Source organism: Nicotiana attenuata, chromosome 6 (assembly GCF_001879085.1).
Source record: "Nicotiana attenuata strain UT chromosome 6, NIATTr2, whole genome shotgun sequence".
Classification (NCBI taxonomy): Eukaryota; Viridiplantae; Streptophyta; class Magnoliopsida; order Solanales; family Solanaceae; genus Nicotiana; species Nicotiana attenuata.
The window spans coordinates 51,353,644-51,379,860 of record NC_031994.1 but is presented as its reverse complement, the minus strand read 5'-3'; the positions used below and the strand labels follow the sequence as shown (position 1 = coordinate 51,379,860).

Sequence of the window (26,217 nt, the reverse complement as noted above, 5' to 3'; positions counted from 1 at the left end):
ACATCAGTGTCCAAATCGACGTTCATGGCAATGTATGAACCAACATCGATGGGGTTAGGTGTTGGTGCTACCCCAGGGTGTTGTGGTGGTGATAACTAGGGATTTTGACACATTTTATACTCCTTCTTGCTTATGCTTTGATTAAATATTCATACAAAATAGTCCCAAAAGACTCGCAAGTTGTGCTTGATTGCAGGTTTCATCAGCAAAGTGACAAAATGTCAAAGATCGGCTCAAAAGGAGTGAAACTTGCACAAGTGCCAAAGACAAGGCAAGTTCAGGCAGAACAAGCCCAGTGCGGCCGCACACCATTTTTGTGCGGTCCGCACTAGGAGATTCAGAGAGGTGGAATTCAGGTTTAAAGGCAGTGCGGCCGCACTAAGTTTTGTGCGGTCCGCACTGGAGGCAACGCGGCCGCAGTCCATTCTCTACGGTCCGCGGTGCCAAGATTCAGAGAGGTTGCATTTTCAAGTTTTAAGCCTCCGCGGTCCGCGGTCAACTTTGTGCGGACCGCACTAGAAGTCATCGCGGCCGTAGTCCATTCTGTGCGGTCCGCGGAGCCCAAGTTCAGAGAGTGAGATTTTTTATGTCAAAGAGCAGTCCAGACCGCGGTCCATTTTGTGCGGTCCGCACTAACCCCGCAGGGGCAATTTTGTCCAAATTTTTCAGCTTAGTATAGATAGATTATTTTTCCATTTTTAGGGTATCAGATATTGTAAAACATAAGCTGCGCTCGTGGGTCGACTTTTCTTAGCCATTTTGGGCATTTTTACTTACTTTCCATCATTGAATCTTTGTATTTAGCTTAGCAATTAATTAATATGTGTTTATCTTCATCTATTTCTTGCTTTTCTTCCTTGAATATGAGTAGCTAGACCCCATAGCTAGGGTTGTGGCTCATCCCTAGTGTGGGTAATTGATGGGTCTTGTATTTTAGGGCTAATTTGACTATGGGTGTTTGTTATTTGGGCCAATTTCATGGTTAATTTCTGAATTAGTGGTTGCAAACACTAGTTTGTATTGAGTTGACTTGAGCTCTTCTTGAGAAAGAGAGCCTAAGTCTCCGAAATTGGTCCAACAATGAAATGGGGCGTACTCAAGAGATTGATAGCCCTAATTAAAGGGTTAAACCTCGAGAGACTAATACCCGAATTGAACCCTAGTTGCTTGTGCAAACTTGCATACCCAATTGGTCTTGAGAAATCCAATTCGGGCAAAATCACTCGAACCACCGAGAGGTGTAGAGTGGGTAAAGTCGTGCAATGGTTATAACATACTCACCAAACATGTCAAACGTGCCTTAGTTTCAAGTATCCGTCAATTGACCACCTAGGCGGTAGTCACTACCCTAGTGCCTTTTAAACCTATTTGAACAACTTGTAGCATTTTAACTCTTAGCATAATTTACAATTTGTAGTTTGGTTAAAGTAGAATTATAAAGAAAATCCCAAAAATGTTGAGAAGTGTATTTAAGAACACAAACGCATCCCTAAACTAGATAGATACTCGATTCCAAATCTAGCTCTCTGTGGATTCGATCCCGACCCAAAATCGGGTAAAAGCTATTACGACCCTCTCTTGCTACTTATTAGTAGTGCGGAGTTGGCTAGCGATCAGGTGGCACACCGGTCCCTGCAGCTGTGGCATTGTTTTCTCCATGAGATTCGAGACCGTCGTTTCCATGCACGGGTGCGTTTGCTGAGCTAGACATATCTTAGCCTGAAATCAAAGAATCTTTGATAAGAAAAAGTGTGAAGAATAACGTGGGTTATCAGAAAACTAGCACTAAAATAATCACTATTATCTTTAGCCCCACGGTGGGCGCCAAACTATTTATCTCGAAAAATGTGAGTAACAATTAAAGGTGATTCGTGGTTTTAAAGATATGTGATTTATTCCAATACTAGTGAATATACAAGTAATATTAGGTTTAAGTAAGAAGAATTGATGAACCAAACCAGCATTGTTAGAGCAACGGGGACCTCGAGCTCGGCTGTCTCGGGAGCCTCGAGGTGAGTTAATAGCGAATAAAGTATGAACAATAAAGTAAAAACAATAAAGCTGAAGAACAGTAGTAGAGTACGGTAAAGGAGAAAAGCAGAGTAGAATATTCTGTTGCAGTGAATGAGATAATCTTTACAAATGATTGGGGTCCCTTTTACATAGGAGGGGAAAACCCCAATATGGTACATTCCCAATTATGGTAAAGAATTCTATTGGTACAGCTGTATAACAACCTAGTACGGACTCGTACTATTTCGTACAGATCTTATCCTATAATTTATACCCTGACCCACGTGTCCTTGAGAAATTCCCGCTCTTTCTTGAGTGTCATCGAAATTATACTTTCCCCGTGGCTGATTATGGCGGGTCTCCGGTTTGCCTCTCGAGGTGCACACATCCCGGCCAGGGTATTATTAAGTCTCCGATCCTTACTCTGAGCTTCCGTACTCAAGCTCGGGGTATGATCAAGTCTTCGAAATCGAGCTCTCCGATTTAGACCGTATATATAAGTACATAAAAGACATGGAAGAAATATGGAGTAAATAACTTAATCTGTAAGTCTAGATAATTTTTTAAATCATGAAATACTTATAGTGTCATGCATATGCGTATGAATGTCATGTCGCGCATAGGTACACGTGTTCGTAACATCATCAAGCCTCTGAGAGCATCCCATCATATCATCTCGGCCACTGTGGGAAAAATTATCAATGTATACCAGCTGATCAGGTGGCGGTGAGTATATAACGCCGTAACCTTTTTCTATATCCCATATACATATATATACAAATAAATATACGCGTATATAACGCCATCTAGTCATGGGTCAATGTACATGTAAATGAATGCAATGCATGAGAAGTCGTTAATAAAATCTTTCGGAACGTCGTAAAACCATTATGCCTCTGATTAATATCATGAAATAAACTTTATTCGCAGTGTCATCAAAGAAGCAACGTGACACACTGCATTTTGTTAATGTGTATCAAAGTCTATCAATACCATAGCTGCGGGCTTCTTGGTCTTTCTCTCTCGTATGTTTTCTCTCCCTTTCCTTGACGTAAAAATGTATGATACATATAAGCGTAGAAAACTTGGATGAACAAGAGCCTCCTTTTAGTTTGTCTATATCAAAATTTACAACTAATATAAATGCCAAGAATGGTTGTGCTCCTTGTTTTCAAAATTCTATCTCGTGATTAGTTTAAATTCAATGATCGTTTTAAGAAAAATATCTAGGTGCTCAAAGTTCTATAAGTACTAGGAAAATATTTAAATTAATTTTTGGAATAAAAAAACAAATCAAAATTAAGAACACACCGCTCCTTAGTAAGAAAACAATATAAAATTAAACATTTGATATAGATGGACCAAACATTAGAGGTCACATCTCTGTCTACAGCGAGACGGTTCACTAGATGTTTATTATTGGCAATTTGGCATAAAATTATGTGAACTAGAATGAATACATGGTTTACACGTTTATTATAGGTAAGAAAGCATGTGAACTGGAAAACTAATGTAATATCTTCAGCTAATACTTATAGATTTTTTTTCGCACATAATGAGCAAGTGAGTGAAAATAAAGAGGGACGACTAGACAAAAATGGGGAATCAAGAACATAAGCATCTGTAATATTTTTATGAATAGAATCATGTATGGAAATTATAAATTTGCTCGTTTCGTTTGTGCCGTATGGATCATGTCAAAAGAAAGAAGGGATAGCCTTAACATACCTGTCAACTTGTTCTATCTAGATGAAAATGCTCTTTTATTTTCAGACTCTGGGGTGTATTGACGTAAAACAAGAACTCCTTGCATGATATCCATTTTATCTTGTGGAAGGGGAGAAGAGGAATTTAACACAGAGGTAAGCCAATCCGTGGATATCCATACATAACCGTCACCCATCATTCTAAGATAGTGCCAAAGAAAAAACCATAAATCCTAAGGTAGGATATGCATGTAGACCAATGATTCTAGATTCCATTAGTGCAAAAGCTCATGTTAGTAGGAATTTGTAAGAAATTATATTGCTAAGGTGTTAGGCTAAGCTCACGTTTCTGGATTATAGTTGTGTAGGGAATTTAGGAATCTGATTGTTGAGAATGAAATGTCTTACCAAAATCCTAGAAAAATGAAGTGTATTGAGAATGGAGTGTCAACGTTTTTGTATTCCAAAATCCTAGAAAATGAAGTGTCTTTTTAATCATCCATTAGGTTGCCACCTAATAGAAAATGACTAAGAGTCATTTGGCTAAGGAGTGGCTTGCTTGCCACGTGGGGGTGGGGAGGAGAGAATTTTAATCTTTATCTAACTTAATAGTTAATTAGGTAATGTTTCGTTACTCGGTAATTAACCAATTATCCACATAATTAAGAATTATCTCAAATTACTTAAAATTCTACTTATTTTTTTTACACTTTATACACCGTACTATTACAGTCATGTGGTACCATGTAAAATAAATTCATACACTATTATTTCATTAAAATATCCATGTAAAAATACATATATTTTCTCAACTTATAATTTTCTTAATCTCATATAAAGAGTAAAAAATTTCGTACGCTTAATTCTTAAAATGGTAAGAAGATAACCTTCTTTTCTTGTGAGAAAATAATTCATATCTTTACAATAAAGAAAATCTCATAAACTTTTCTCATATTATGTGTACAATTTAAAGCATATTCGAAAGTAGTAATATTAATAACTATATAAAATTATATTTTTCATACCATATTTTTTTTACAAAAATGTTCCACTCAAAATACCATATCAAATATATATGTAATGGTATCAAGGTTGTTAAACTTATGTGGTGTAACAGCGAGGACGAGGGACATGCATTTTGTTGTGATATCTTTTCCTTGTTTATGTATTCATGCCTTTACCTGGGACTGTTACTGTTACACCTATATTTTCTATGTGGTTGTCGATATTGTTCTGTCTTAGTCCTTTATCCCAATTGTTGATGAGTTGTCCATGCCTTCTATCTGTTTAACTTGCAAATATCATCCTTTCCCCCTTGTTGTCTCATTTACATCTATGCTTTTTTCCTAGTCTGTTACCGTCGTCCATATGTACTGCATCGTTCATTATTGCTTCATGTATGTCTCCCACTTTATCGTTATTTTTACTGGCATTTTGTTCACCTAGTTGGTACTGTCGTACGTATGCTCACTAAGCAAGAGATAAATGCACGAAGGGTGTTGCCGTGCCAATTAGTTTGATCTACAAACGTATATTGGGTGAGAATGAGATAAGTGCACGAAGGTGTTACCATGCCATTCGATTTCATATCTTGAATATATTCCTCACACCAGGAAAGTTATGAATTGAATGAGATAAATGCACGAAGGTGTTACCATGCCATTCGATGTGATATCTTGAATATATTTCTCACATCAGGAAAATTATGAATGTACTACTGTGATTTCTCCTAGAAATCATTTATTACCTCGCATAGTTATTTTATTGTACCATTATCTGTTATGTTCCATAATTGTTTCTATTGTTAGTCTACTGCATAGGTTATAAGAGTGAGTATTTTTTACTAAAAATCATCGTCACTACTTCGACTAGGTTAGACAATATACTTACTGAGTACATGAGAGCGGTTGTACTCATACTACAATTCTGCACCTTGCGTGCAGATTTTGTATGCTGATGTTGTTATGTATGGCGGGAGCTGGCATTGAAAATGTATCTGCGATCCGGTCATAACTGTCTCTTGTTCTTGGTAGCTTCAGAATTTTTAATCTGTTCACGTTTATTTCTAACAGATGATGTATTTTATTCCATACCGGTTTTGTAAATTCTAAATCATAGAAGCTCGTGATTTGTACTACCAGACCTTGAGAAATATATAAAAGTTCAGTTATTCTGTCATTTATTTTTTCGCAATAAATCTAATTAAATTGAATTGTTGTTAATTGGCTTATCTAATAGGGTGGGTTAGGTGACATCACGACTAGTTAGATTTTGGATCGTGACATGATGTTTCAACCCAGTTAGTTAAATGACAAGTCATGAGAGTAGGAAAGTGATAAAATTATTTTATCTAGGTAACTAAGTTCAGTAGCATAATATATTTCCACGTAGGGTCTTCAGTCTCCACGGTGGATTCCCTATTAATTGCCCCATCTCTCTTTACATCAAATTATAGTTGTACTTAGCAAGATATCATACAATAATTCAATGCTTTTTTGACCAACTCAATCAAGGCGAACGTGCATTTCTTGGTAAAAATGGGTTCAAAAAGTAAAGAAAAGAAAAACAACACACAATATCTCATTACTCAATTAATGTGAAAACAATTAACAACTCTTATATGCCTTGGCTAGAAGTTCTGAGCGTGAGCTATCGGAGGCGGATCCAAGATTTAGACTTTATGAATTCAACTTTTAAGGTGTTTAGTATTGAACTCATTGTATTTTTAAAGTTTTAGGTTCAGACCTACCCTTTGTTGCAATTTTAATAAATTTTTACACATAAATTTATGCTCCGCGTCAGAAGTATTACGTTCAGATGAACCCGATGCCCAAACTCTACATCCCCCGTGAGCTACATAATATGGGAGTCCAATATTAGTTAAACTAAAATAATGATAGGTCAAGTATGTTAAAAATAATAATCACTAAATTCAACTCAACTTCAAAATTTATCTAATGAGATTTGCATTGCCCAAAACCGTAAAAACGAATAATTTTTCCTCAACCAAACTGGGACAATTAATACATCAAGTTCTATTTGTTCTTGATTATGTCAATTTAGCAATTATACGCCAAATTTTGACGTCGTTTCATTTTTACTCTAGCATATATAAAGTTGTAGGAAAGTTCACATTTTACAAAATTTTCCTTTGACTTGTGTGGATTATTGAGCCCTTACTTTTGTCTTGGTTCAGCCTACACGACCTCATTCAGTCTTGAAATGTGAAACAACATTTTATTCAGTCCAAATTAACATGAACTTTTTGGAGTATATTATTGATTACAACGTGCGTAGTTCTTTTTTTTTTTTACCAGCAAATATCCCTGGGCAATAATATCTATGTTTTCTTCACCCACGATATCAAAGATCCAAAGCTCCATTTGGATCCTTGTACAATGTTATTGAAGTCACGTGCCTCACGTGACCTTTGTAATAAGTCGGTCAGTTAAGTTTGTTAGAGGCTACAGTGTATAAATGTACAATGTTGTACACTAAAGACTCAATGTTGAATCAAATTTTCTTTTTCCTCATTTCGATTTTCTCTGCTCTTAGCTTCTAGATTCTTCTAACATGGTATCGGAGCAGCGATTAGGGTTCTGAATCTGCTTCTTCTTCTTCAAACAGCTAGTTCGCCATTGTCAAAACTAGAGTTGTCCGCCATGGGAGACACCTCAACACCTCAAATTGACCATCGTCATCCGCTCTATATTCAACCATCCAATACGCCTGGAGCTATTCTAAAAGATATCAAGCTAACAGGCCCCGAAAATTATGGATTATGGAGTAGATAGATGCGTTTGGCTTTATTGGGAAAGGACAAGCTAGGTTTTGTAGAAGGAACATGTGTGAAGCGCTTATACAAAGGAGAATTAGCAGATCTGTGGGAGCAATGTAATGTTATAGTTCTCTCGTGGATTGGGAGATGTGTGTCGCATGAGCTGTTGCCGAGCATCGTCTATGCGTCAAATGCAGCGAAGGTCTGGGGTAAGTTCAAGGAAAGGTTTGGAAAATCTAATTTGACTAGATTCTATCACCTATGGACTCAAATTAGAATCCTAACTCAAGGTACTGATTCTGTTACCACATACTTTACTAAAATGAAAGATTTATGGGATAACAAGATACTTTAATACCAGGTAAAGGATGTAATTGTAAGGAATCAAAACCATTTTTTGAAATTTTTTATCAGCAACTTCTGGTACAAATTCTAGTAGGATTAAATGAGACTTATGCTCACGTTCGCAGTCAAATTTTGTTAAAAACCCCTGTGTTATCAGTAAATGAAGCATATGCCTTAGTGATACAAGAAAAAAACCAAAGGGCTCTTGGTGTAATGGACATGAATAAGGAGCCATTGACCATGTTAGCTAGCAGAGGACAAATGATGAAAGGCAAAAGGTTTGGTGTAGTCTGTGAACACTGTGGGTATAAGGGGCATCAAAAGGAGAATTGCTACAGAATTATGGGATATCCACCTAATCTCAAGAGCAAAAGAAAGCCAATGCAGGAGAAGGGTGCTGGTGGCTTCAAGACCTATGCTAATAATGCAACAGTTGAAAGAAACAATTCTGCTGAAGGGCACAGTTCTATTGAGAGCCAGTCTCAAGGCCACTATTTTACAGAGGATGAGTATAAGCAGCTTGTAGACATGCTGAACAAATCCTCAGCTGGTGATTGCAAAGTTAACATGGCAGTATTGTTTCCATGTTATCGAGCGATTGTCTTTTTGAATGGATCATTGACTCACATTCCTCTCATCATATCACATCCTGCAAGGAGAAACTAGCTGATATCAATAAGCTAGGAGGTCAGGAAGGTAGAAAAGTATAGGTACCAACTGAAAACAAGTCACAAATAACAGATATAGGAAGTGCAATAATCCTATGGGGACAGAGGATAAAAAAATGTTCTACATGTGCCAGACTTTAAGTTCAACGTACTTTCACTATCAAAACTGACCAAGGACCTTGTTTGCACTGTTAAATTTTTTTCCTGACTTCTGTCTTTTACAGGGTCTTTACAGTGGAAAGGTGATGGAGATTGGTAGAGAAACAGATGGTCTTTATATCCTTAGAGAAGCAATAAAACCAGTAGCAGCAGCAGCAATGATAAAAGGGAACTATAATATGGCATTCAAGGTTAGGACATCCCTCAATGAAAGCAATGCAGCACATTCCCACCTTGAAAGATTTAGCAGATGAGCATGCTCAACAGGAGTGTCAAATATGTCCAATGGCAATGCAACACAGGACAACATTCCCAGACAGCACAAGTAAAACATACTGTAGTTTCGAGCTTGTACACCTAGATGTTTGGGGCCCCTATAAGCAGCCTACATACGATAGGAAATATTTACTTTGTCACAATTGTTGATGACTATAGTAGATATACATGGGTATGTTTGATACAGTCTAAATGTGAAATGAAAGTTGTGTTGACTAATTTCTTTTCGATGATAAAGAACCAGTTTGGCATGAATGTTAAAGTACTAAAATCTGACAATGGTACAGAATTCTTCAATTCTAAATGTAGTGCTTTATTTTCTGCTCGTGGAATAACTTATCAAAGTAGTTGCCCATACACACCACAACAAAATGGTACTGTAGAAAGGAAACATAGACATATCTTTGAGGTTGCAAGAGCCTTAAGAATTCAGAGTTCAGTTCCAATTAGATTTTGGGAAAAGTGTACAGGACTAAGTTTACCTAATTAATAAGCTCCGAACTACAGTCCTCAAAGGCAAGTCACCTTATGAAATACTTCTTGGAAAAGCACCAAAACTGGAACATTTGAAGGTGTTAGGATATTTGTGTTATGCTAGTGTTTTACCAAGGTAAGATAAATTTGCTGCAAGAGCAAAGAGAATAGTGTTTATGGGATATTTAGAAATACAAAAAGGGTATAGGTTGTATGACCTGGAGTCTAAGTTATTTTTGGTAAGCAGAGATGTTTCCTTCAGGGAAACTGTTTTTCCTTTCAAGGAAAGGAACTATGGAGACAATGAAGATGGTGATTCATTCCTCTTGGATCGAACTCCAACTGAGAGCATGACTTCTGCTACACCAGAAGCAAGGCCTCAAACTACCAACTCAGATAATGGACAAGATAATGTGTCTAACACTTCTTCAGAAGGAACACATTTGGAGAATACAGCAGATGTAGAGGAAAACCTAGCCAATTCTGAGGCAAATATCAATCCCAATAGTACTGATAACATCTCAGATTCTAGCATGCCAGCTGAGATGAGCCAACAACAGATTGTCACAATTGAACAAGATGCAGGTGAGCAGACTATTGACCAAAATACAGGTGAGCAACTTGAAGAGTTAGCTGCAGGGAATCAATATGATAACCAAGAATCAAACAAGGGTAGACCTACTAGATTCTCTAAGCCTCCTATATGGCTAAATGACTATGTTACTGGGAAGAAAACTTCAGCCTTTTGTCAGGTTCCTATTAATGCTTATATATCTTATGATTATCTACCTGAATCCTATTTACATTAGTCTTGTCTCAATTGTTGCAGAACCAAGAAACTTTAAGGAGGCATCTCAGGATGAAAAGTGGATAGAAGCCATGAGGCAGGAAATAACTGCCTTGGAGGACAACTACACCTAGGAAATTGTTGATCTCCCAGTAGGCAAACAAACTGTGGGATCTAAATGGGTATATAAAGTTAAGTACAAAGCCAACGAAGAAATACACAAGTACAAGGCTAGGTTAGTGGCAAAAGGGTACACACAGTAAGAAGGTTTAGACTATCATGAAACATTCTCATCAATTGCCAAGATGGTAACTGTGAGAACAGTGATAGCTATTGCAGCCTCAAGTGATTGGGATCTTTCACCAATGGATGTCAATAATGCTTTTCTACAAGGAGATTTATTTGAAGAAATATACATGGATTTGCCTCAAGGTTTTCACAGACAGGGGGAGTACAAGGTATGCAAGCTACTTATCTTTGGCTTAAAACAAGCTTCTCGACAATGGAACATCAAGCTCACTGATGCCCTAGTAGAAGTAGGCTACAAGCATAGACCTTATGATCATTCTCTATTCATAAAGATAGCTGGAGATGATATAGTCATAATCTTGGTGTATATAGATGATATTCTCATCACAGGGAGCAACAAGAAGATGATTGAAGAAGCTAAAGACACCCTTCGTAACAGGTTTAAAGTAAAGGACCAAGGAAAGTTGAGATTTTTCTTGGGCATTAAAGTTTTAAGGTCTAAGTCTGGGATTCTGCTTAATCAGAGAAAGTATCATTTAGAATTGCTTGAAGACATTGGCTTGAGTGGGTCCAAACCTGTTACTACACCACTAGAGGTCAACCTTAAAACTCACATTTGTTGCTTATGATATGTTGGGAAGTCTGATGATGAGAAATTGACATATGCTGGAAGTTATCAAAAGTTAGTAGGCAAGTTGCTATATTTGACCATCACCAGGCCGTTTTGCAGTGCAAATACTGAGCCAATTCATGCTGCAACCAAAATTATCACATTGGAATGCAGCTTTGAGATTGGTAAGGTACATTAAGAGGTTACCTGGATAAGGTACACTCCTTAAAAGTTGAGCTGATATAGAGAAGTTAGCAACCTTCTGTGATTCAGACTGGGATGCTTGTCTAAATATAAGAAGATCAGTAACAGGTTATGCAATCAAGTTAGGGGAGTCTTTGATATCTTGGAAATCCAAGAAACAACAAACCATAAGCAGAGGTTCAGCTGAAGTTGAATACAGATGTAACGACCCGGCCGGTCATTTTTGGAATTTACGCCCCGATCCCCCATTAACTGCTTCCCCTAAGTTCATTTCTGCTATTTTGGTTTGTCGGTACGTTCGGTGTTGGGATTCGGAGTGTTTTGGGACACTTAGTCCCTAATGAGAGCTTAAGAATTAAAAAATGGTCTGTAATTGGAACAGTGTGAAGAAGGCCTCGGAATGGAAATCCGATGGTTCCGTTAGCTCCGTTAGGTGATTTCGGGGTTGGGAGCGTGTTCGGAATGTATTTTGGAGGCTCGTAGCTCATTTAGGCTTGAAATGCCGAAGTTTGAATTTTTGAAGTTTCCGGTCCGATAGTGAGTTTTTGATCCGAGGGTCGGATTGGAATTCCGGAAGTTGCAGTAGCTCCGTCATGTCATTTGGGATGTGTGTCAAAAATTTCAGGTCATTCGGGCGAGGTTTGGTTTGGTTTTTGATTGAAAGTGTGTTTTGTTGGAATTTGAAGTTCTTAGGCTTGAATCTTTGATTTAATCGGACTTCCGGTGTTGTTTTAGGTGTTTTAAGGATTGGTACAAGTTTTAATAAGGTATTAGGTGGTATTGGTGCTTTTGGTTGAGGTCCCGGGGGCCTCGGGATGATTTCGGGTGGTTAACGGGGAGATTTTTGAAGTGTTGCAGCAGCTGGTTCTTTTCATCTTCTAGTATTTTCACTTCTGCGGCTTGGGAACCGCAGAAGTGGAGCCGCATAAGCGGCTGGATCATCGCAGAAGTGGTTTGGGGCAGAGTTTCCAGGCGTCGCAGATGCGGAGGAAATTCCGCAGGAGCGGCCTCGCATCTGCGAGAAAATAGCCGGAGATGCGGTCGTTTGGCTTTTAGTTGGAACCGCAGAAGCGGTGGATAATCCGCATAAGCGGTTGACTAGACCGCAGAAGCGGATGTGGTCGTTTAGTGAGAGTCGCAGAAGCGGCTCACTTTCCGCATAAGCGGGACCGCAGAAGCGGTCCCTTGTCCGCAGAAGCGGAAATCCTGGGCAGAAATAGAAATTTCGAGGGTTTGAGTTCATAAGTTACAAAAATCAATTGAGAGCTCGGTTTAAGGCGATTCTGAGTGGGAGTTGAAGTGAAGATCACTGGGTAACGTTTCTTTGGTTCCTTCTTGTTATATTTTATCATTATATAGTTAAATCCACCATTAGAATTCGAATTCAAGGTTAAAATTTGGGGAAAAATTGGAAGAAACTTCATAGACCTAATTATTGAGTTTTGAGTGGGCAATTGACCTCCGATTTGGGAGATTTTTATATGGTTAGACTCGTGAGAGTACGAGGGTTCTGAAAATGTGAAAATTATTCAATTCCGAGACGTTGGTCTGAGGGGCATTTTGGTCATTTTACCTATTTTTGCGTCCTAGCTTTAAATTTAATAGTGGAATCAGTTGTTTGCAACATTACTTACGATATGTAATTGAATTGAATAGATTTGGGCCATATGGAGTCGGATACTCGTGGCAAAAGTGTGATTTCGAGTTGATTTTGGTGCCGATTCGAGGTAAGTGGCTTGTCTAACCTTGTGTGGGGGACCTTTCCCCTTAGGATTTGTTATTTGTTGATTTGAGTGCCTTGTACGCGAGGTGACGGGCGTGTACTTGAGCCAATTGTTGGAAATCCGGTTTTTCTTAAGATATTGAGATTGAGTTCCTTTCATATTTGCTTTATTCTACTTGCAATTATAACTTGTGCTAGATTAGGAAAGCATGTTTAGTTGATTTAACTTGCCTAATTGCTTAAGTTGCCTTAACTGTACTACGTGAAGCATGCTAGGCCACTACTACCTGTTGCTTGTCTTTTGTACTTTGTTTCCGTGTACCTTCTGGTTGTGATTGCGCAATTACATTGGGACTACGGATGTGGGATTCCGGTAGCTCCCCCCCCCTGCTTGTTTACTTTGGGACTACGGGTTCGATTCCCGGTAGATCCCCCTGCACTTTTACTTTGGGACTGCGGGTTAGATTCCCGATAGATCCCCCTGCACATTGATAGTTGGACTACGGGACGGTATCCCGGGAGATCCTTCGGATATACACATATGATGGACTACGGGACGGTATCCGGGAGATCCACTGGACAGTTGAGAAAAGGACTACAGGACGGTATCCTGGGAGATCCTCATTGTTACCATTGGTGTTGAGCTGTACTTATTCTGTGGTTGTTCCGTTCTTGTGTATTTGCTATTGCCTTGCTTAATCTGTCTTATTTCACTGCTGTATTTATTATTTCTGTCAGATTATCATACTGTTAATTATTGTTATTACTATATTTTGTCTCAATATGGCCCTGACCTTCCTCGTCACTACCCAACCGAGGTTAGGCTTGGCACTTACTGAGTACCGCTGTAGTGTACTCATGCCCTTCCTGCGCATATTTTTTTCATGTGCAAATCATCCAGGTACCTCTACTCAGGCGCACTATCAGTGAGGCAGGAGGACTACGGAGACTTCAAGGTAGATCTGCTGCGTCCGCAGACCGACGAGTCTCCCTCTTATTCTATCTTTAGTACTTAGTTTTCCTTCTTTCGGTTGTTAGAAATTCTGGAGTTTGGAACCTTTACTATACACTTTTGTAGCCTGTGTTGCTCGTGAGTTTCCGGGTTTTGGGAATTATTTTAGACTAGTGATATTGAGTTATACTTGCTAAGCGGCATTCAGTACAGTTTCCTTTAGATATTTGAATTGATTTTCTCTATTTTTCCGCAATTATTATATTTTCCGCAAATGTTAGGCTTACCTGGTCATGGGGACCAGGTACCGTCATGACGTGTTCACGGTTGGTGAACTAGGGTCGTGACAAGTTGGTATTAGAGCTCTAGGTTCATAGGAGTCACGGAACACAGGCCGTTTATTAGAATCTCTCTGATCGGTAAGGAGACGTCTGTACTTATCTACGAGGGGCTATGTAACCGTTTAGGAAAAATCTTCGTTTCATTTGAATTCCTTGTCGTGCGATATTTTGACATCAATTCTAAACTTCTGACTTCTATTCTCTCACAGATGGTGAGGACACTTGCCACTCGAGATGATCAGGCACCCGCGCCCCCTACTGCAGCCGTCCGAGGCCGGGGTCGGGGGAGAGGCCGAGGACGCGCACGTGGTGCAGCCAGAGTACCTGCGCGAGCTGCCGCCGAGGTACCACCAGCAGATCCAGCCGGAGCCCAGGCACCTGGCACAACTACTACTGCCACTACTACTCCAGCGCTCCAGGAGACTTTGGCTCAGTTCATGAGCATGTACACCACCTTGGCTCAGGCGGGGTTGCTTCCCCTCGCTGTAGCCACATCCCAGGCCGGGGGAGGAGCACAGACTCCCGCCGTCCGCACTCCTGAGCAGCGAGTGCAGGTTGAGTAGGTTCCCGAGATTATTCCCCCACCGCCTGCAGCGCCAGTTCAGCCCGAGGATGGGTCATCTGCTTCAGAGGACGAGCAGCGGAGACTTGAGAGGTTTAAGAAATATGATCCCCCAGTGTTCAGTGGCTTAGCATAAGACGATGCCTTGGGATTTCTAGAGGAGTGTCATCGTATTCTTCGCACTATGGGCATAGTGGAGTCCAGCGGGGTTTCTTTCACTGCCTTTCAGCTTCGGGGAGCTGCCTATGATTGGTGGCGCACTTATGAGTTAGACAGTCCAGTCAAGGCTGCTTCACTGACTTGGACCCAGTTCTCGGACATGTTTATGAGAGAGTTTGTTCCCCAGAGCCTCAGAGATTCATGGCGTATAGAGTTTGAGCACTTGCGCCAGGGTGCTATGACAGTTTCAGAGTATGCCATCCGTTATACCAGGCTGGCCAGGGATGCACCGGCTTTGGTTGCTACAGTTTGAGAGAGAGTTCGCAGGTTCATTGAGGGCCTTATTCCGCCCATCAGGTCTAGCATGGCTCGAGAGTTGGAGATGGACATTCCTTATCAGCAGGTAATGAGCATTGCTAGGAGGATTGAGGGTATGCTCGCCAGGGAGCAAGGAGAGAGGGAGGCCAAGAGGTCTCGAAAGTCGGGTCACTACTCTGGTGCCCGTACCTCATCAGCAGGTCGTTATGGCAGAGGTTATTCGGGTCGCCCTGTACATTCAGCTCTTCCAGCAGCCGGTAGTACTCCAGCTCCACCTCCACCTCAGGAGCCTTATTATGCACCTCCAGTTTCTAGCGCGCCTCCTGCGCGGGGTGCTTCCAGAGGTCAGCCCAGCAGGCCTAGTCCCAGCCAGTCACAGCCACCGCGTCCTCCCAGAGCTTGTTTTGAGTGTGGTGATACACGCCACATGGTTAGGGACTGCCCCAGACTTGGTAGGGGTGCATCTTCACAGACTGCTCAGCCGCAGCGTGCTCCTCAAAGTTCCCAGGCCATGATCACAACTCCAGCAGCTACCCCACCTGCCCAGCCGGCTAGGGGCGGAGGTTGGGGAGATAGAGGTCGCCCTCGAGAGAGGGGCCGGGCCAGATATTATGCTATTCATGCTCGTATTGAGGTTGTTGCCTCCGACTCCGTCATTACAGGTATTATTCTGGTTTGTCACAGAGAGGCATCGGTTCTATTCGATCCGGGCTCTACTTACTCTTATGTGTCTTCTTACTTTGCTCCTCACTTAGGTGTGCCTCGGGTTTTTTTGAGTGCCCCCATTTATGTTTCTACTCCTGTGGGAGATTCTCTTGTTGTGGACTGCGTTTATTGGTCATGTCTGGTTACTATTCGTGGTTTTGAGACCAGAGCAGACTTGTTATTACTCGGTATGGTGGATTTTGACATTATTCAGGGCATGGACTGGTTGTCGCCCCATTTTGCTATTCTTGATTGTCACGCCAAGACCGTGACGCTGGTATGCCAGGTATTCCGCGTGTTAAGTAGAGTGGTACTTTAGATCACACTCCCAGTAGAGTTATCTCTTTTCTTAAAGCTCAGCGCATGGTTGAGAAGGGGTGTGCTGCGTATTTGGCTTATGTGAGAGATGTTAGTGTTGATACCCCTTCTGTTGATTCTGTTCCAGCGGTACGGGATTATCCCGATGTATTTCCAGCTGATCTTCCGGGCATGCCGCTGATAGAGATATTGATTTCGGCATTGATCTGTTGCCGGGCACCCAGCCCATTTCCATTCCTCCGTATCGTATGGCTCCTCCTGAGTTGAAGGAGTTGAAGGATCAGTTGCAGCAATTGCTTGGTAAGGGTTTTATTCGACCCAGTGTTTCACCGTGGGGTGCTCCTGTTTCGTTTGTGAAGAAAAAGGATGGTTCTATGCGCATGTGTATTGACTACCGCCAGTTGAACAAGGTTACAATGAAGAACCGTTATCCTTTGCCTCGCATTGATGATCTGTTTGACCAACTTCAGGGCGCACGGGTGTTTTCTAAGATTGACTTGTGCTCAGGGTACCATCAGTTGAAGATTCGGGAGCCAGATATCCCGAAGACTGCCTTCAGGACTCGATATGGCCATTACGAGTTCCTTGTCATGTCATTTGGGCTGACCAATGCCCCTGCAGCTTTCATGCATTTGATGCACAGTGTGTTCAAGCCATATCTTGACTCGTTCGTGATTGTTTTTATTGATGATATTCTGGTGTATTCCCGGAGCCGGGAAGATCATGAGCAGCACCTGAGGACCGTGCTTCAGACCTTGAGGGAGAAGAAATTATATGCAAAGTTCTCAAAATATGAGTTTTGGCTGAGTTCTGTGGCATTCTTAGGCCATGTGATTTCTAGTGAGGGTATTCGGGTGGATCCAAGGAAGGTAGAGGCCGTGCAGAGTTGGCCCAGGCCGTCCTCAGCTACTGAGATTCGCAGTTTCCTTGGCTTGGCGGGTTACTACCGTCGTTTCGTGGAGGGATTTTCATCGATTGCTGCCCCTATGACTAGATTGACCCAGAAGGGTGCCCCATTTCAGTGGACAGAGGAGTGTGAGGCGAGCTTTCAAAAGCTCAAGACAGCTTTGACTACAGCCCCTATCTTGATGTTGCCTACCGGTTTGGGGTCTTATACTGTCTATTGTGACGCCTCGAGAGTTGGCCTTGGAGCAGTGTTGATGCAAGATGGTAGGGTGATTGCCTACGCGTCCAGACAGTTGAAGGTACATGAAAAGAATTACCCTGTCCACGACCTTGAGTTAGCTACCATTGTTCATGCTTTGAAGATCTGGCGTCATTACCTGTATGGTGTGCCTTGTGAGATCTATACTGATCCTCGGAGTTTGCAGCACTTGCTCAAGCAAAAGGATCTCAATATGCGTCAGAGGAGGTGGTTAGAGCTGCTGAAGGATTATGACATCACTATCCTATATCACCCGGGCAAGGCCAATATGGTGGCGGACGCCTTGAGTCGCCGGGTGGAGAGTTTGGGGAGTTTGGCATATTTACCAGCTTCAGAGAGACCTATGGCGATGGATGTTCAGGCCTTAGCCAGCCAGTTCGTGAGATTGGATCTTTCGGAGCCCAGTCGGGTTCTAGCCTGTGTGGTTTCCCGGTCTTCCCTATTTGACTGTATCAGGGAGCGGCAGTATGATGACCCTCATTTGCTTGTCCTTCGGGACAAGGTTCAGCGTGGTGATGCCAGGGATGTGACCATTGGAGATGATGGAGTATTGAGGATGCAGGGCCGGATTTGTGTGCCCAATGTTGATGGCCTTCGAGAGATGATTCTAGCAGAGGCCCATAGTTCGCGGTATTCCATCCATCCGGGTGCCGCGAAGATGTATCAGGACCTGAGGCAGCACTACTGGTGGAGGCGGATGAAGAAAGATATAGTTGGTTATGTGTCTAGATGCCTCAACTGCCAGCAGGTGAAGTATGAGCACCAGCGCCCGGGTGGGTTGCTCCAGCAGATAGAGATTCCGGAGTGGAAATGGGAGCGCATCACCATGGATTTTGTATCTGGACTTCTGTGGACCTTGAAGAAGTTTGATTCCATTTGGGTTATTGTGGGCCGGCTGACCAAGTCCGCTCATTTCATTCCTGTGTGTACCACTTATTCATCGGAGCGGTTGGCGGAGATTTATATCGGGGAGATCGTCCATTTGCATGGTATTCCAGTTTCTATCATTTCAGACAGAGGTACTCAGTTTACATCGTGGTTCTGGAGAGCTGTGCAGCAGGAGTTAGGCACTAGGGTGGAGTTGAGCACAGCATTTCACCCCCAGACGGACGGACTGTCCGAGCGCACCATTCAGATTCTTGAGGACATGCTTCGTGCGTGCGTGATTGAGTTTGCGGGGTCTTGGGATCATTTCTTGCCATTGGCGGAGTTTGCTTATAACAACAGTTATCAGTCCAGCATTCGGATGGCGCCGTATGAGGCTTTATATGGCAGGAGGTGTAGATCTCCGGTGGGTTGGTTCGAGCCGGGTGAGACCAGGCTATTGGGTACAGAGATGGTTCAGGATGCATTAGAGAAGGTCAAGGTGATTCAGGACAGACTCCGTACAACCCAGTCTAGACAGAAGAGTTACGCGGACAGGAAGGTTCGTGATGTTTCATAAATGGTTGGTGAGCGGGTTCTGCTTCGGGTCGTCGCCTATGAAGGGCGTCATGAGGTTTGGAAAGAAAGGGAAGCTGAGTCCGAGGTTTATTGGCCCTTTTGAGATCTTGAGGCGAGTTGGGGAGGTTGCTTATGAGCTTGCCTTACCTCCCAGCTTGGCCGGAGTTCATCCAGTATTTCATGTTTCGATGCTCTGGAGGTATCGTGGTGATCCGTCGCACGTGTTGGATTTCAGTTCAGTCCAGTTGGACAAGGATCTATCCTATGTTGAGGAGCCAGTGGCTATTTTGGACAGGCAGATCAGGAAGTTGAGGTCAAAGAACAAAGCTTCAGTGAAGGTTCAGTGGCGGGGTCAGCCGGCCGAGGAGGCGACTTGGGAGACCGAGCAGGATATGCGCAGCCAGTACCCTCATCTTTTCACTTCTTCAGGTATGTTCTCTATGCTCGTTCGAGGACAAACGAATGTTTAAGTAGGAGGATGTAACGACCCGGCCGGTCGTTTTTGGAATTTACGCCCCGATCCCCCATTAACTGCTTCCCCTAAGTTCATTTCTGCTATTTTGGTTTGCCGGGACGTTCGGTGTTGGGATTCGGAGTGTTTTGGGACACTTAGTCCCTTAATGAGAGCTTAAGAATTAAAAAATGTTCAGTAATCGGAACAGTGTGAAGAAGACCTCGGAATGGAAATCCGATGGTTCCGTTAGCTCCGTTAGGTGATTTCGGGGTTGGGAGCATGTTCGGAATGTATTTTGGAGGCTCGTAGCTCATTTAGGCTTGAAATGCCGAAGTTTGAACTTTTGAAGTTTCCGGTCCGATAATGAGTTTTTGATCCGAGGGTCGGATTGGAATTCCGAAAGTTGCAGTAGCTCCGTCATGTCATTTGGGATGTGTGTGCAAAATTTCAGGTCATTCGGGCGAGGTTTGGTTTGGTTTTTGATCGAAAGTGTGTTTTGTTGGAATTTGAAGTTCTTAGGCTTGAACTTTGATTTAATCGGACTTCCGGTGTTGTTTTAGGTGTTTTAAGGATTGGTACAAGTTTGAATAAGGTATTAGGTGGTATTGGAGCTTTTGGTTGAGGTCCCGGGGGCCTCGGGATGATTTCGGGTGGTTAACGGGGAGATTTTTGAAGTGTTGCGGCAGCTGGTTCTTTTTATCTTCTGGTATTTTCGCTTCTACGGCTTGGGAACCGCAGAAGCGGAGCCGCATAAGCGGCTGGATCATCGTAGAAGCGGTTTGGGGCAGAGTTTCCAGGCGTCGCAGATGCGGAGGAAATTCCGCAGGAGCGGCCTCGCATCTGTGAGAAAATAGCCGCAGATGCGGCCGTTTGGCTTTTAGTTGGAACCACAGAAGCGGTGGATAATCCGCATAAGCGGAACCGCATAAGTGGTTGACTGGACCGCAGAAGCGGATGTGGTCGTTTAGTGAGAGTCGCAGAAGCGGCTCACTTTCCGCATAAGCGGGACCGCAGAAGCGGTCCCTTGTCCGCAGAAGCGGAAATCCCTTGGCAAAAATAGAAATTTCGAGGGTTTGAGTTCATAAGTTACAAAAATCAATTGATAGCTCGGTTTAAGGCGATTCTGAGTGGGAGTTGAAGTGAAGATCACTGAGTAACGTTTCTTTGGTCCCTTCTTGTTATATTTCATCATTATATAGTTAAATCCACCATTAGAATTCGAATTCAAGGTCAAAATTTGGGGAAAAATTGGAAGAAACTTCATAGACCTAATTATTGAGTTTTGAGTGGTCAATTGGCCTCCGATTTGGGAGATTTTTATATGGTTAGACTCGTGAGAGTACGAGGGTTCTGAAAATATGAAAATTATTCGATTCCGAGATGTTGGTCTGAGGGGCATTTTGGTCATTTTACCTATTTTCGTGTCCTAGCTTTAAATTTAATAGTGGAATCAGTTGTTTGCAATATTACTTACGATATGTAAGTGAATTGAATAGATTTGGGCCATTTGGAGTCGGATACTAGTGGCAAAAGTGTGATTTCGAGTTGATTTTGGTGCCGATTCGAGGTAAGTGGCTTGTCTAACCTTGTGTGGGGGACCTTTCCCCTTAGGATTTGTTATTTGTTGATTTGAGTGCCTTGTACGCGAGGTGGCGGGCGTGTACTTGAGCCAATTGTTGGAAATCCGGTTTTTCTTAAGATATTGAGATTGAGTCCCTTTCATATTTGCTTTATTCTACTTGCAATTATAACTTGTGCTAGATTAGGAAAGCATGTTTAGTTGATTTAACTTGCCTAATTGCTTAAGTTGCCTTAATTGTACTACATGAAGCATGCTAGGCCAGTACTACCTGTTGCTTGTCTTTGTACTTCGTTTTCGTGTACCTTCTGGTTGTGATTGCGCATTTACATTGGGACTACGGATATGGGATTCCGGTAGCTCCCCCCCTCCCCTGTTTGTTTACTTTGGGACTACGGGTTCGATTCCCGGTAGATCCCCCTGCACTTTTACTTTGGGACTGCGGGTTAGATTCCCGATAGATCCCCCTGCACATTGATAGTTGGACTACGGGACGGTATCCCGGGAGATCCTTCGGATATACACATATGATGGACTACGGGACGGTATCCCGGGAGATCCACTGGACAGTTGAGAAAAGGACTACAGGACGGTATCCTGGGAGATCCCCATTGTTACCATTGGTGTTGAGCTGTACTTATTCTGTGGTTGTTCCGTTCTTGTGTATTTGCTATTGCCTTGCTTAATATGTCTTATTTCACTGCTGTATTTATTATTTCTGTCAGATTATCATACTGTTAATTATTGTTATTACTATATTTTGTCTCAGTATGGCCCTGACCTTCCTCGTCACTACCCAACCGAGGTTAGGCTTGGCACTTACTGAGTACCGTTGTGGTGTACTCATGCCCTTCCTGCGCATGTTTTTTTCTATGTGCAGATCATCCAGGTACCTCTACTCAGGCGCACTATCAGTGAGGCATGAGGACTACGGAGACTTCGAGGTAGATCTGCTGCGTCCGCAGACCGACGAGTCTCCCTCTTATTCTATCTTTAGTACTTAGTTTTCCTTCTTTCGGTTTTTAGAAATTCTGGAGTTTGGAACCTTTACTATACACTTCTGTAGCCTGTGTTGCCCGTGAGTTTCCGGGTTTTGGGAATTGTTTTAGACTTGTGATATTGAGTTGTACTTGCCAAGCGGCATTCAGTACAGTTTCCTTTAGATATTTGAATTGATTTTCTCTATTTTTTAGCAATTATTATATTTTCCGCAAATGTTAGGCTTACTTGGTCATCGGGACCAGGTGCCGTCATGACGTGTTCACGGTTGGTGAACTAGGGTCGTGACAACAGAAGTATAGCAGCAGCAGTAGCTGAAGTAGTTTGGCTAGAAGGTCTGTTAAAAGAATTAAGTGTTGACATATCAACACCAGTAAAATTGTTCAGTAACAGTAAAGCAGCAATGCAAACTGCAGCTAATCCAATATATCATGAGAGAACGAAATATACCGATATTGACTGCCATTTCATTAGGGAAAAGATCAAGAAAGGACTGATTCGACCAGAATATTTGGGAAGCAGACATCAACTAGCTGATCTTTTTACAAAAAAGTTGGGTGCAGCACAACATCATTATCTGTTATCCAAGCTAGGGGTGTTAGATGTGTACCACCCTCCAGCTTGAGGGGGAGTATTGAAGTCACGTGCCTCACGTGACCTTTGTAATAAGTCGGTCAGTTAAGTTTAGAGGCTACAATGTATAAATGTACAGTCTTGTACATTGAAGACTCAATATTGAATCAGATTTTCTTTTTCCTCATTTCGATTTCCTTTGTTCTTAGCTTCTAGATTCCTCTAACAAATCTGTTTACAAGAAGATGCCAGAATCTACTCTTGAAGAAAATTTGGATTGCATGTATATACCAGAATGCATGTCACTCTAAGAAACAATTACTCCTTCCGTATCAAAAAGAATAAACTTAACATTATTTGTGGAATCAAATAAGATTTTTCTTTATCATATTTTTTGCACATAATTTTTTAATATTTTAAATTGTTAACTATTGTAACTTACAGTAGTTTTACGTAATTTCTAAACATGTAAATTTTATTTTTAAAAACTTAAAGAATTTATGTCCGAATTCACGTTGAAAATTAGTTAATTTAATCTTCGTACTCCAGAATGATCAAATAAATTAAAACGAATGGAGTAATAATTTTCGAGGCAGATTTAGAATTTTAAATTAATGGGCGTGGAGTAGTACCTACGACACCCTATTATTTCACTCTGACAACTGGTTGTAACATGATATATTTCTCTTCAAAAAGAATTTCAAATTTGTATGGACGAGTTGAGCAGAGTACGTAAGTATTTATCTTATCGAATATTTATACGAAACTACATTTAAGTTAGTGAAGTAAAATATATATTAACTAACCATGATTAGGTAAAAAAAAAGATTATGTGCAAGCACATATATATTTTGCACCTATTAATTTGATGTAAACAGTTAATGCGAATATATTTTTACCTAATAGAAGGCAAGGTGTATTGATACCTACTACATATATGAAGATCTTAAATGTCAAAGTTAGAGGCTGGATGACAAATATCTGGCCCCATAGTAACATTATTTCTTCCCACACTAGTTTTTGCTTTTACTTTATTTTTACTTCTTCAAAAGCCCACCTGGAGCCAATTAAAATGGATGAATAAATGATAAATATTTTTCAAAGTAGAATTAATTTTTCCTGAAATTTTGCTTGGTGGTTCACTGTTGACTTGATTTGAGAGCCATCATAGCCATCCTGTTTCACTTATGGACATAAATTTACCAAACTAGGTTCAAAATGTACCTCTAGTGTTTGTTGATTTGGAATTAAGGGTTGATGCTCAATGGACAAAGACATAAATTGCTATTCTATTTTGAAAAATTTACCATAATAAGCAAGTAATCGTTAACACGTGATTAATCATTTTTTATAACATGCAAAAACGGTGAACAAAGATCTTTAATTTTGACTAGTCCTTCTGCTAAAAACATTTACCATAATAAGCTCGTAATCTTTGCTACGTGATTACTCATTTTTGCTAGACTATGAAATATTTTCCTTTATGCCGCAGAGGAAACTAGGAGAACTTATAAGTTAAGAATCTAACCAAAATATAGTCTTCACTGGTAAGGAATTTTTACCTAGCTATATTAAATTATAAAATTTATAGAAGTTTCTTCTTAATTATATATCATATTTATATTTACAATTTGAGTACCAATATATAATACCAGACTCCCTCCTCTCATGTTCAGAGCTAACCTTATGTTCTTCTTCAAATTTCTCTTTAAAATGATGAAAATTTCGATTGCTGTTTGAATCTTCATATTTCAAGCAATGCAATCATTTTAAATAGTTCAGTGAATTGCCAGATTGATGAGCTTATGAAAATGCAATCATACAAATACACATTTATTAATTGCAGATATTGGCGTGATTTGAAAACTTTTAGCAATCATTTGTTGTTTGTTCAATAATTGTATACGGTTGAAATCAGGTATGTCCGATTTTTCGAGCTCGAGGGATCACTTTAAGCCCGAGATAAGGAAAGGTCGAGTTCGAGCATTATGGACCGGACTCGAGCTCGAAGACAGAGTGCAGTACCCGAAGATTGAAGTATAATGGATACCGAAGCCGAGTATGCTCGACCCCGAAATAATGTCGTTATAGATTCGTAACAGACTGAGCGAAACTCCTGCCACGTCCCCAAAATCATAGCGCAAATCCCGGAATAGAATTGTATAAATCCTTACAAGGCGGTTAGACAGATGTCCCAATAAGATTCCTTACTGTAAATGGAAATGTACCTTATTTAGAGTTCCCCTATTGTATAAAGGGGACCCTAATCATTTATAAACATCATCTAATCATTGGCAAAGAATATACTATCTTATTTTTCTGGCTCATTGCTCATCACACTTGTCCTTTCTCTTTACTGTTCTTACTTTATTGTTCTTAGTTCATCTCGAGATCACCAAGCTCGAGGCCAATACTGTTTGGTAACACTGGTTTGATTCACCTATTCCTTTCATTTATACTTCATACTTATTGATTATTAATTGGTATTGAACTAAATCACATATCTTTAAAACCACAAATAAAATTTAATTGTTACTCGTATTTTCGAGGTAAATAGTTCGGCGCCCACCATGGGGCTAAAGATAATAGTGATTATTTCATTACTGATTCTCATTACACACGTTATTTTTACACTTTTTCTTGTCAAGATTTTCTGATTCTCAGGATTAAACATGTCAAACTCGCAAAATGCACCTATTCATGACAACGAAGGTCTTGGACTTCATGGGGAAAACAACAATTTAGGGGTCGGTGTACCACCGATAAACCCTGGGGAAGTGCCAAATGTGGAACCAGTTGACATTAGTTCGCACATTGCTTTAAATGTAGATTTAGGCGCAGACCCCGGAGGGAGTGTACGTAAGGAAGCCCGATCCGGGGGCCAAGGAACACCGGGTATAGGAGATGGGGGAGTCAGCCTCCAAGTGATATTCGAGATGCTGCAAGCTCAGTAGATCGTCATCGCTCAACTTCAGAGTCAAGAATAAAACTCCGAGCATAGCTGAACCAGAAAATACTCGACGTGCTGAATCGGCACCAGAGAGATCGAACGAAAACGGCTCGGGGACTGACCCCACAATTATGAGGATGCTCGAAGAGCTCACTAAGAGGATCGAGTCCGGGGAAAAGAAGATTGAAGACAATGACAAAAAGGTGGAAACTTATAACTCCCGCGTTGACCAAATAGCGGGGGCACCTCCGGTTTTGAAGGGTTTAGATGCCAAAAAGTTCATATAAAAACCGTTCGCTCAAAGCGCGGCTCCGATGCCCATTCCTAAGAAGTTTCGCATGCCCGATATACCCAAATATAACGGGACAACCGACCCTAACGAGCATATTACTTCATACACTTGCGGGATCAAGGGATATGACTTGAATGACGATGAGATCGAATCAGTCTTGTTGAAAAAGTTTGGAGAAACATTATTAAAGGGAGCTAGGATTTGGTATCACAACTTGCCTCCTAACTCTATTGATTCGTTTGCTATGTTAGCAGACGCCTTCGTGAAAGCACACGCCGGAGCCATAAAGGTGGCAACGAGAAAATGAACGTCTTCAAGATAAAACAAAGGAACGACGAGATGTTGAGGGAGTTTGTGTCTAGATTTCAGATGGAGCGCATGGAATTACCACCGGTCTCGGATGACTGGGCAGTAC

General features: G+C 41.3%; 1 protein-coding gene across 1 annotated transcript; it reads left to right on the top strand.

Annotated features, from left to right (window-relative positions):
• Positions 7,514 to 10,228, top strand: LOC109227840. The gene is made up of 6 exons (XM_019393033.1): positions 7,514 to 7,699; positions 7,912 to 8,415; positions 8,735 to 8,860; positions 9,184 to 9,319; positions 9,453 to 9,555; positions 9,667 to 10,228. Exons 1-6 carry the CDS (start codon positions 7,514 to 7,516, stop codon positions 10,226 to 10,228), a joined length of 1,617 nt encoding a protein of 538 aa, XP_019248578.1.

Coding starts and splice junctions, on each gene's coding strand:
- LOC109227840 (XM_019393033.1), top strand. CDS start 7,514: ATGCGTTTGGCTTTATTGGGAAAGGACAAGCTAGGTTTTGTAGAAGGA. Junction 8,861..9,183: donor ACTATAATATGGCATTCAAG/GTTAGGACATCC, acceptor TCGATGATAAAG/AACCAGTTTGGCATGAATGT. Junction 9,556..9,666: donor TATGCTAGTGTTTTACCAAG/GTAAGATAAATT, acceptor TTTGGTAAGCAG/AGATGTTTCCTTCAGGGAAA.